Genomic DNA, 11,691 nt, shown 5'->3' with positions numbered 1-11,691 from the left:
ATGGGGCATGGGGATGGCTCAGGGAGTGGTGACAGGGTCATGCTGAGCTGGAGAGAGCAGCCTGTGTCAGCACTGCCTTCCAGGGAAAAGCTGCTGTGGCTGGGCTGCTGTTTCCATGTCCTTGCCTGTTCCTGGAGGGAGCACTGCATCAGCTGACATGGCTGTCTCACCGTGAGACCAGCACTGCCAGGCAGTCATGGCATGGATAACTTACCTGGCACAACTCTGGCAGAGCTGGAAGATGACGTGGCTTGAAACTCCTTCACCTGGGGAGTTGAAGCCACCACTGCCCTGGCACGTCCCTGGAGCTTCGGGTGTCTGGAGGCAAGGGATAACAATGGAGTGCTGGCATCCTGTTTCACTCGGGGTTGCTTGATGGAGAGTGGCAACTCGCTCCACCCTTCTCCCTATCCCAGCGGTTTTAGGGCTTCACTTGAAGTGTCCTGGCCATGGCTGGAGGCAGAACAAAGCTCTGAGCCAAGCTTGCTGCCAGGAGCCTCAGGAAATCTCCCCCCATCAGCATTTTTCTCCCTGGCAGCCACTACTCCCACTGGCGCTTGGATGGAACAGACAAACAGGAAGGGTGGATGTGGATAAGGGTTGTTTATTCATTGAGCAACTCCTTAAAAAACAGAAAACCGAAACATTTTTGGTAACAAATGTTAAATCTTTTCCAGATGAGGTGTGTAGCCAGGAAAAGAGAGCAAGTTACACCTCTCACCCAGGGGAGGACGTGCTGCCGGGCAGTGCTGGGGTCCGACGAGCCCCTCCGTGCTCGGCCGTGCTGCAGGAGTGGCCCTTCTCTGTCCCAACATTCCCCCAGCCTCAGCCACAAGCTACACCAACCCCAAGACACAGTATTTACAGACCACAGGTTCCCACATCACAACACTCCCCGTGCCCAACACAAGGACCTGGAGCTTTAAAGGGCAGAAAGAAAACCACCAACCATCCGACCCAGACGGAAAGAAGACTCCAAAAAAACAACAAGGTTTGCACGGCAATAAAAAGATAGCCCTTCTAAAGGAGGTCAATAAATAGAACTAGAAAAAAATCAATTGCTTTTGAGTTCAGCACATAAAGCCCAGTTCCCCCCGGGCAAGGGCTGGTACCCAGTGGGTGAGGGGGGAGTGAGGGCTATGGGAATGCACAGAGGAATGCAGCTCTCCCCCCACTGACATGAGCTTCTCTGCCCTGGGACTTCCTATATCCACAAAGCTGCCCCTCGAGAGACAGATGCTACTGGCCAAAACCAGTCCCGGGGTTGCCCACCAGCAGATAAACCAGGGGCACAGCGGGGGCACACGGCTGTGGCTGGAGGAGTGAGGGGTGCTGGGGTGGGGGAAGCCGGGGAGCTCGGCCCTGCCCGGCTGCTCACCCACCCAACCCCCCTGGAAGGAAAACCAGTTTCTCCTGAGACATCTCAATTCTACAGCGAGTTTAAACAGCTTGAAGTGCAAAAATCAGCTCAGGGGTGGCAGGGTGTCCCCAGGAGCACCCCACTCTTCACGGGAGGGTGGGACCCTGCACCATCAGCCTGGCACAGCCACATCCTCCGGTGCTGCTCCGTGCCCGGGGCAGGGTGATGCTCCAGCCTTCCTGCCTCGCAGAAAACACTCCGAACTTCTTGACAACCCCCCCCCACCTCTCTTCACCTCCCAGCAGGATCCCCAAGAGTCAAAAACCTCTGAGCATCTGCCCGAGGGCTCTTCGGCAGCCACCACATTTGCATTTGTGTGAGAAGGAAATATCTCTTACAATACAGATATTCAATATATATTTGAAGTCAGTCAAGGCTGATCCAGCCGTCGCCTCCACTAACGCCAGGGCGCGAGCCAGCGCCTGCTCCCCAAGGTCTTGGCAGGGAGGTGCCAAGGTCTCCTGGGGATTCTGAGGGGTGGCTGCCTGCATCCTTGCCACCCTCTGGGGAGGAAAAAGGGGACCCTTGCCCTGGTCCCCCCACCCGCCAGCTCACGGGGATGATGTGGGCTCCCTGCTTTCAGGCTTGTCGCTTTTGGAGGACTTTGGCTTCAGCAAGATGAACCTGTTGAGGAGGTCGGTGTCCGAGCTGGCCTGGGCGCCCGCATACACCTCCCCTGGGGACAAAGCAGAGGGTGGGCTCACTCAGTTAGGAATGCCATGGGGGCTGGAGGAGCAGCAGCTCCTTGGCAGGGGAGCAGGGACACTCACCGGCATAGCTGGAGGACTCAGCCATGTTCTGGGAGCCGGTGATGTGGTGCCAGTAGGCGCTGCGGGGCAGCATGGTGGTGGGGGTGCAAGGGTAGGAGAAGTGCTCAGTGCCTTTGTTCAGCAGCTGTGGTGGATGAGAGGGGGAGAAGGGTGACACAGGGCCCCCTGAGTCTCCCCCTGCTGTGCCCCACCACGGGGTGGGCTGGAGCTCACCCTGACGTTCTTCTCCATCTCCAGCAGGACCCTCTTGTGCTGCTCAGCGATGGCCAACGTGGCGCTGTGCACGCGCTGGTAGATCTGCTCACCTTCCTGCGTCTGGAAGGTGTAGAGACCTTCCCCTGCATCGCACATCCTGCAGGGACGGGGCAGGGAACGTCACCAGGGGTGATAAACAAAACCCACCCCAGGTGGCAGCTGGCCCGGCTTCCCATGCTCTTAGAGCTGTCCAAGTGTCCCCTTCATGGTGTTGAGCTGCGACTAGACCCAGCTCCAAATGCCCCCCGCCTTGGGGCACCCTATGCAGGCCGTGGCCATCACCCCAGCCTCAGGCCTGCCCTGTGGTGATGGCAGCAGTGCCATCTCCTGGAGCATCCAGCTGGATGTAGGCATGCAGCATTGATCCCCATCCTGGCAAGGGTGACATCTCACCGCCCGGCCTCGAAGGTGAAGCGGGTGGCGTCGCGGCCGTAGCGGCGCAGGGAGCAGAGGGGCCAGGAGACCAGCTTCACCCGGGGGTTGTGCGTGTCCCAGAGGTAGATGTTTTCATGGGTGATCTGCAGCTTGCACTCGCCGTAAACGTCCAGGTTGGGGCAGGGGAGGAGGAACACGTTGAACCGGTCTGGAGACGGGGAAAAAAACCAGAAAATAAAACAATCCGTGGGGGGTGCAGCACAGCGGGGCGGAGCCCTGGGCAAACACCCCGCCGCCACGCTCACCCGTCTGCTCGCACTGCATGCCGGGCGCCAGCAGGTCGGGCTCCCCCAGGCTGATGTCGTTCAGGCGGGCGCCCAGGCACTCCACTGACAGCGTCTTGTACCACTCCTCCGCCTCCAGCTCTGCAAGGCACCACGGCAGCCCCTGGGCAACCCTGGCCAAGCTGGGGTGCCTCACCCGGCACCCCCAGCCCGGCATCCGTGGGCGCTGCCCCGTACCTGAGTCGCAGGTGAAGGTCCGGGCGGAGTCGTCGGTGAAAACGATGGCCACGGCCTGTCTCTTGGTCTCCTTGGGCAGCCGGGTGATGCACTTGACGTTGCTGATCTCAGTGACCTGCAGAGGAGGTTGGGGGGCAACACTGAGGGTTGCACCCAGACCCCTGCTGCGCTCCCAGACCCTGTCAACCCCTGCACCCAGACCCTGTTCCATGCTGCACCCACACCCTGGCCCCTGCAGCACCCAGACCCCAGATGCTGCACCCAGATCGTGTTCCCTGCTGCACCCAGACCCAGCTCCATCCCACTGGACCACACGGGGCAACAGCCACCCAGCAAGCTGAGGCAAGGAGGGACGTGGCCTGGCACGGGGCCCCCCGCAGTGGGGAGCACCCCAGCACCCCTACAGCGCACCCCCTCACCTTGGGGCACCCACGCAGGCATGCAGACTTCTCATCCGGGTACTTCTCCAGGCGCTGGGGCCCTTTGCTGGAGGATTTCCTGAAGACCAGCCAGCAGCGCCGGTAGATCTGCCGGACACAGAGCGTGGGGGTCCCCGTCCCCACCCCCCAGCCCCATGCCCCCATCCCCAGGACCTCTGCCTAGTTCTGCTGACCCTGCTGGGCCTGGGAACAGGAGGGTATGCTGGGGATGGGGATAACCCGGGGCTGCCATCATCCGCCCCCACCCCTCTGCCAGTGCTAATTACAGCGCTTAATTAATGAACATAGACAAAGCTCCCAAGGGGACCCCTGTCCTGGCATCTCCCCGTCCCCTCTCCCGCAGCCCCTGCTTCAGGGGGTGGTGGGGCCATCGTCCCCAAGCATGTGCCCCCCCTCGAGCCCGCTCCCTCTTTGTTCTCCTTAATTAGCATGAAATTACCCAGCATGCTCGCTGCTGCCGGCTCCCAGCCATGGAGGCAGGCGACCGAACCCCCTGACCCCCCACCTATGGGTGCTGCAATTCAACACCACCCTAATTGGCACCCAGCAGCTCCCCCCCAACCTTCCGGGGTGGGGTATCCCCGACGCCAAACTGCGTGTGGGGGGAAACTGAGGCACGGGGGGCGGGGAGGGCTCACGGACGTCCCCAAGCCCTCTACGATTTGGGACAGGTGAACGGGTGTCACTCGGTGCAGGATCTGTCCGGTTGTAGGATCTGGACCGCTGGGGCTGCTGGATGGTTTGGGTACCAACAAGTGGCCTGTCCCTGCCCCCCCTTTACTCCCCCGCCACCACAGCTCCCAAAATGCTGCTTGTTCAACCCAAAACCAGAAGCACAGGATGCCACAAGAGGGACCCGCAAGAGAGACCCGGCCTCGTCACCTCGCATGGAAAACAGCACCCCAAATCCACGGGTGTCCCCCACAACGCCCCCCATTCCCCAAAATCCCCACTCACCCCCAGCTTCCTGCTCTTCATCCTCACATAGCCCTGCTTGATGATGTCGTTAAAATTCGTCGCCATGGCGATGGCTCGATGGGGATATTTTTTTGGGGGGGAGGGCTGCCTTCACCTTTGCCTCCCCCTCTCCATCCTCTTCCTCCGTACCCCTCCTGTCTCACCACCGGCCCAGCTCGGCACTAGCAGTGTCCCCCATCCTGGCTGGAAAAGAGAAATGACAGATCGACGGGTGACATCTTCCTCCTCCCCCTCCTCCTCCTCCTCCTTCCTGTCCTACTCCTCCTCCTCCTCTTCCTCCTCCCTTCGCTGCCTGAACCATCCGAGTGGAACAGTCCGGTGTTAACCCCTGCCAGCACGGTGGAGCCAGGCCGACACACAGAGGCCTGGCACCAGCCCCAACATGTGTCCCGGGGGACACCCACACCGGACCTCGCCCACAGGTCTCCATCACCTCCCGCACTGCCCCTCCTTCCTTCCAGGCTGCTCGCTTGGGCAGCAACACGTCCCCTGCCGCCGGGAACCAGCGGGGTTCGGTGTTAAGGACCTCCTGTTGGCCAGGCCAGCTCTGTGTGAGGTGTTTTAGCCCTGGCACCGGGTGCCAAAGGGACCCCAGCTCCCAATCTCGCACCCCTCGCTGTAACCCAGCCTCCCTCCAGCCCTGTCACGAGCTCGGCCTTGCTCAGCTTGGTCCCTGCTGCTTCCCTCAGGCCCGAGAGGTGGGACCAGGTGGGAACTGGGTTCCCTTCCCAGCTGGAGAAGTCCCATGTAGAAGAGTGTAACCCAGGAAACGAGATGGGGCCATCCCCATGGATACTCCTCCGTGTCACTGATGGCCTGGTGCCCAAAGCCCAGCACCCAGAAGGATCCACTTGGGACGGCACCTTGGGGACCCCCCTCTGCCCCGAGAGAGGCCGGGGGCAGAGCTCACCTCCATCACCCCCACCTCCATCATCCCCACCCCACGCACATGAACACCCCGAGGAAACTCAGAGATGCTGAAGGGCACCTCCTGCCCCCTCCCCGACCTGTCACCTCGGCACCCCCACACCCGGTCCCCCGGCCGACCCTTCCATCACCCCCAGGTCTCCCACCACCACATCCCTCCCGCCGCTGTCACCCCCGCGCCGGGTGCCCCCGACACCTGTCACCCCGAACTTCTGTCAAGCCCTGCCGTGTGTCACCCCCTCCGCTCGCCACCGTCGCCCCGCCCGTCGCCCCCCTTACCGGGCTCCCCTTTGCGGGCGGCCCCGCCGGAGCCTCCGCGGCGCTGCGAGCCCCGAGCCCCGGAGCCGCGCGGCCACGCCCGCCCCGGCCACGCCCCTCCAGGCCCCACCCCCCCGGCCCGGTACCCCCCCTTCACCCCCCCGGGCTGCCCAACCAGAGCCACAACCGGCCGCCCTGCAAAGAGGTTTCCATCATTAGGCTTCAGAGTGAACACCCTGCGGCGACTGACGGGCGGCGGCGGCGGCGGCGGCCTCTCGCCGAGCTCATCACCCCGTCTCCTCATCCCTGTCCCTGTCCTCTGTGGCCCCAAAATCTTTTCCAGGGCGTCCCCCACTAAAACTGCCCTAAGGCACCACCCTCCCCATCCCCCCCAGCGGCCTCACTTGTTGGGCCATAAAAATATGAATGATTGCTAGAAATAAAAGGGCATTAAAAAAACCCTGTGAGCAGCAAAGAGCCGCGCTTTTAGCCAATCAATTAAAAGGCAGAGCGAGGGGATTAGCTCACCGAAATATTAATTTTTAATAAGGTTGTGTCTGAGTTCCTCCAAAGCCCCCAAGACCCTGAGCTGTGGGGGTGGGCTGTGAGGGCTGGGCTGGGGTGGTCAGCATCCACGTGGGAACATCCCTTCACCCCTGGGTCAGCACCTCTGCACCTCCCCAGGGTGAGCACCCCTGCACCCACAGGTCAGCACCTCTGCATCCACTGGTGAACACCCCTGAACCCACAGGGGAGCTCCCCTGCACCCATGGGTGAGCACCCCTTGCTGCACAGGCCCAGGGACAGGCTTTACCCACACCCTGGGCTGGTCCCCAGGCACGGGGACAGGGGTGGCAGGGGTGGGCTGTGGCTGGTGGAGAAACATCCATCGTCCTTGATGTGTCCCCTCCCAACCCTTGCTCCCACGTGGAGACAAACACAGCAGCTCACCACACTACCAGAGCCTGGGCCCCTCTGGGCTCTGTATTTATAATAAAAAAATCATATACAAATACATACATATATATAATATATATAAAAAAAAGTGGGCAGGAGGGCGTTGTGGATGCCGGGCTCAGTGCCTCTCTCTGCCTGCGCCTCCTCCTCCTGGGCTGCTCAGTGACACTGGCTTTGGTGGCCACATCTGTGTTCCAGGAGTTGCTGGTGGCGGAAGGGGCATCCAATACTGTCCGAGAGGCAGCGGGTTTGGAGCATCCCTGGGCAAGTTCCTCCCCACCGCTCCGCGCCTCAGTTTTCCCATGTGTACGAGGGTCGCCTCACGGCTGGGCCCTGTGGTGACGTGTTCACTCAAGCGCAGAGGACAGATGTGGGACGTCCCCGCGGCGGTGGCACCGGCCCTGGGCTCTAGGGCACCTGGATCTGCAGGTCCTCGTCCTCGTCGGGGTCACTGGTGCCGTCCCCGGCATCGTCGGGGCCGAAGCGGGCGCTGCGCATCTTGCCGAAGAGCGGAGTGCTCTGCTGCCGCCGCAGCCTGCCGAGGGACAGCCACAGCTGAGCCCGTCCCCCTGCACCCCTACAGCATGGCTGCACCCCTACAGCATGGCTGCACCCCGGGGGCCTCCCTCCTGCGGCCTCCACCAAACTCTGGGTGCGGGATCAGCTCCCCCCGCCTGGGGCTGACCCTCCAGCACAAGGAACAGGAGCCGTGGATGGTGCTCGGCACAGGTTAAATTCCTCCAGGGCTGGACACCACTGTGCTGCTCAGAGCCACACAGGAGTGCTGAGCTGGGAGGAGTCGTCCCCCTAAATGAGGATCCCCCCAAAATCCCCAGGAAGTCCCCATTCCTGGGAGCCTGCGGAGGTTTTAGCTCCTCACTCGCCCTTGCGTGAAAATTCATCAAAGGAAAATTTATGAAGCAAATTTGAAATCCAAAGGCCCAGGATCCAGTGAGATCCAAACCGTCCACTGCACTTTACTGGAAAGCATGAATTATTTAGGGACGAGTACATGGTGAGGCTGCGGGGGGGTGGTGATGAAGCCTCCATTATTCCTCCATGATTTAATGCAGATGTCCCAATAAAATAAAGGATGATTATAAACACCCCTCCTCAGTGCCTCCCGGAACCACGGCATTGATCCCATGGCCATTTCAGCTTTTTACTGCTGGAGAAGTGAAGCAGGGCCAGGGAAAGTTTTTAAGGGCAATAAACCTCAACTCCCACCTCCCCAAACTGGTGTGGGATGCTTGGAGCCTGCCCTGGCCCTGGATACTGGTGGGTGCAACCCTAAGCAGTGTGAAACTGGGCTGTACCAGTCCCTGGGCAGCCTTGTGCTGGTTTAACTGGGAGGGGAATGCCATTCACCTTGCAGTGGGGTAAAGGCTGCTCTGAGGATGGCTGTGCTCCTTCCGAGGATGTCGGAGGCACTTTGGCCCAGCTTAGCCCAGGGTTCAACCAGGCAGATGCTGGTTGAGGGATGGTGGTAAGGAGAACACCACCCCACCCATGAGTCCTTGCTGGTCCCCACAGCATCCCGCCCAGCCCCTGCTCACCGGGACTGCAGATGCTCCAGCTGCACTTGGAAGCTCTCACTCTGCTCCGTCTGCTCATCCAGCGACCGCTGCAGCTTCCGCGTCTGGTTGTGGGCCTCATCCAGCTGTGGGGTGGGATGGGATGGGATGGGATGGTGCCGTCAGCAGCCACGAAGGCATGAAGGGAGCAGACCCGCCCACCTCAACCCCCTTCACCAGCACGAGCTTCCCCACCTCATCCTCAGCTTGGGCCAGCTCCTTCTTCAGCTCCTCCACCCTCAGGCGCAGCTTCTTCACCTCTGCTTCGTGCTGCTCCACGCGGCGGTTGGCGTGGGCCAGCTCTGCCATCTTCTCCTGGTACTGCTTCTTCAGCTTGGTGTGGATGTGCTTCAGGTCAGCCAGCTCCTGTGGTGGGCATGGGGCAGGGGGCTGAGCAGGGGAGAGCCACCCCCACCACTGAGTGCCCCCTTCTCCCTCCCCAGGGACCTCTCCCATTGCCCCACCCCATGAGCCAGGAGCTGATGGAGCAAGGATGGGGTCACCACCATCCCTTAGGTGAAGGGGGGTGGCAGAGTTTGGGCTTGAGGGAGTCCTTGGGGAAGCTGAGCCCCATGACAGGGTCACCCAGGGATGCAGTAATGGGGGCCAGGACCACCCCTATGGTACCTTGTTCTTCTCGAAGAGCTCGGCCTGGATGGTTTTGAGGTCGGTGTCCAGGGCACTGGCTGTCTGGCGCCGCTTGCGAGCCAGCACCTCCTCCAGGTCCTCGATCTGTGCCCGCAGCTTCTTGTTCTCCCGCTCCAGGTTGAGCTTCTCCGTCTCCAGCCGCTCCCGACGGCCCCACTCGGCCGCGTTCTCTGCCTGCAGCCGCTCCATCTGGGACAGGGACATGGGGTGGCTGGGGGGCAGCAGGGACACCCCTCGCTGCTCCCTTTGCCCCCCATGTTGGGGTTTGGACTCACCTCCGCGCGCAGCTCGGCCAGTTTCTTGTCCATGCTGGAGCGAGCGCCCAGCTCATCCTCCAGGTCCTCGGAGATGCGCCCCAGCTCATCCTGGTGGATCTCCTTCAGGATATTGAGCTGTGGGGGGACACAGCACCCCAGGTGGACAGTGAGCACCCACCTTCCACCACCTGAGCCCTGCCTGCACCCACCCACCCACCCAATCTCTGCAGATGGACCCGCTGGCTCAATAGGACTAATGAAGACCCTTAATGAGCACCCTGCAGCTGGGGAGGTGGCTGTGGGCCACCATGTGCAACCATGAGGACGTGCCAGCCCCCGGGGACAGGCCATCCCCCAGGCACCCTGCTCCCCAGGCACCTTGCTCACCTGCTTCATCACCTCCTGCTTGTTCTTGTTGAGCTCCTCATACTTGATCTTCCACTGGCTGAGCTCGCCCTCCAGCTTCTCGATGTTCTTGCTGAGCGCCAGCTTGTCCCTGGGGAGAGGCAATGCTGGTGACAGCCAGCAGAACCCCATGGGACATCCCATCCCAGCGGGGACCGGGCTGGGATCAGCTGGCAGCATGCAAGGATGATGCCCCAAGCACTCACTCCCGCTCCTTGAGCAGCACTTTTTGGGACTCATCCAGCCTCAGCTTCAGGGCGGTGACTTTGGTGGCATCCTCCTCCATGACGCTGACATCCTCCCAGAGCAGGCGGCTCCGCTCCTGGCGGCTGAAGGAGGCCCGGGGGCCCCGCTGCTCCCAGCTCTCATCCTGCTTGCTCGTCAAGATGTTTTCCATCAGCTCCAGCTCCTGTGGCGCCGTGGGTGGCCCAACACAGGGAACAGGGTGAGGGGGTGGCCCTGGCTTCCCAGCACCTACAGCACCCAGCCCTCACCCCATAACCAAGAGCATCCCTCCCTCCACTGCCCTCCCTGTGCTGCTCTGAGGGGTCTGACACCCCCCCATGCTGCTCCGAGAGAGATCTGAGCCCACAAACCTGCTCTGTGGGGTCTGACACTTCCCACGCTAATCCAAGAGGAGTCCCCCCATGCTGCCCACCTTTGTAGGGCAGGCAGTGGTGGTTTGAGGGTGCACATGGGTGGGTGATGGGGATGAGGAGCTCCCCTGTCAGGCCCGGGCAGCCCTGCCACCCTCACCTTGCCTTTTTGGGGCACCTCAGCCCCCACGTCCCGCACAGGCTCGTGCTCAGGGCTGGCATCCCCCTCCGCCCCATCGGTGGCAGGAGGGTTGCCGGTGCTGGGCTGCGGCCGTGGCGGCGGCGGGCGCTCCTCCGGCCGGTCCCGGTCGCGGTCCCGGTCGCGGCGCAGGCTGGCCAGCTCCTTGGTGAGGGCCTCCAGGCGATGCCGCAGCTGCCGCACCTCCTCGCGCGCCCGGTTGCGCTCGGCTCTCACCTTGCTCCACTTCTCGCGCCAGTTGGCCGTGCAGTCCGACCACCAGCGCATCGTCTTCTCCATCTGGGCCGCCCGCGCCCGCGCCTCCTCCAGCTCCCGCAGCCGCAGCTCTTCCCGCCCTTCCCAGTCCCCTTCCAGCAACGCCGGTGGGGGCCCCGGAGAGGGCGTCCCGCTCGGGGGGGACGGGGAGGACTCGGGGGCCAGCAGGGCCAGCAGTGAGCCCCCCGGCAGCGGCGGGGAGCCGGCCAGGCGTGAGGCCCCGCTTTGGCTCATGGTGGGGCTTCCCTAGGGCATGGCTGTCACCGTCGGCAGCGTCTGCGCCCAGGGACCTGCGGGAGACAGGAGGGATCAGGGGGACTGGGGGACTGAGGGGCTGCAGTAGGTAGCTGGAGGGAAGTGGGGGCGGGGTCACAGTCCCTGGTTTTGGGGGATAGCACTCTGACTGACGAGGTCCTAGGCATGGACCCTGGTGAGGTCAATGTCCCCAGCTGGGTCCCTGGTAATGACCCCAGCCAGGTCCTCAACAAAGACCCCAGTGAGGCCCCCAGTGAGGACTGCAGCCCACTGCCCAGCCACTGGCACCTAGTTCCATCTCGGCACCACAGCCGGCACAGCCAGGCACATGGCACCTCTGCCTGCACACCAGAGGGAAGACATCTACATGTTATTTGGGTGACGTCATCTGCATGAGGTCATCCGATGACATCATCTGCAAGCCTCCAAGACCGTCCCTGGTGCTGGGGCGGGGGGACTCAGCTGCACCCCAACAGCTCCAGCAGGGGTTACAGCCTGGATCCGGCGCCAGCGAGGCAGGAACAGCTCCGGAAGGACAGCCTGAGCTGGCCTGGCAGCAGGATGTGTGCACTGAGGCCGCTGAATGTGCTCTCCAGTGATG

General features: G+C 62.3%; 2 protein-coding genes across 4 annotated transcripts; both read right to left on the bottom strand.

Annotated features, from left to right (window-relative positions):
* Positions 1–590: 590 nt before the first annotated feature.
* DOK4 (docking protein 4) lies at positions 591–6,039 on the bottom strand. 3 transcript variants are annotated; one of them, XM_027685357.1, is made up of 9 exons: positions 5,966–6,039; positions 4,739–4,942; positions 3,761–3,868; positions 3,342–3,456; positions 3,126–3,245; positions 2,839–3,028; positions 2,404–2,542; positions 2,191–2,314; positions 591–2,096 (listed from the first exon to the last, which is right to left on the bottom strand). In XM_027685357.1, exons 2-9 carry the CDS (start codon positions 4,802–4,804, stop codon positions 1,972–1,974), a joined length of 987 nt encoding a protein of 328 aa, XP_027541158.1. In that variant the 5' UTR covers positions 4,805–4,942; positions 5,966–6,039; the 3' UTR covers positions 591–1,971. The 3 variants fall into 3 exon arrangements, with proteins under 3 accessions (XP_027541158.1, XP_027541157.1, XP_027541159.1); XM_027685356.1 differs by lacking the exon at positions 5,966–6,039 and adding an exon at positions 5,370–5,491; XM_027685358.1 differs by lacking the exon at positions 5,966–6,039 and adding an exon at positions 5,286–5,363.
* An 868-nt stretch (positions 6,040–6,907) lies between these two features.
* CCDC102A (coiled-coil domain containing 102A) lies at positions 6,908–11,069 on the bottom strand. The gene is made up of 8 exons (XM_027685290.1): positions 10,542–11,069; positions 9,992–10,194; positions 9,768–9,876; positions 9,399–9,515; positions 9,103–9,312; positions 8,671–8,841; positions 8,458–8,561; positions 6,908–7,436 (listed from the first exon to the last, which is right to left on the bottom strand). The coding sequence occupies exons 1-8, from the start codon at positions 11,067–11,069 to the stop codon at positions 7,310–7,312; spliced, it is 1,569 nt and encodes a 522-aa protein (XP_027541091.1). The 3' UTR covers positions 6,908–7,309.
* Between the last annotated feature and the right edge of the window lie 622 nt (positions 11,070–11,691).

This window comes from Neopelma chrysocephalum, unplaced genomic scaffold, assembly GCF_003984885.1.
Source record: "Neopelma chrysocephalum unplaced genomic scaffold, ASM398488v2 Primary Assembly neopelma1_68b, whole genome shotgun sequence".
NCBI classification, from domain to species: Eukaryota; Metazoa; Chordata; class Aves; order Passeriformes; family Pipridae; genus Neopelma; species Neopelma chrysocephalum.
The sequence above is the reverse complement of the archived record's forward strand: the minus strand, read 5'-3'. Positions and strand labels throughout refer to the sequence as shown.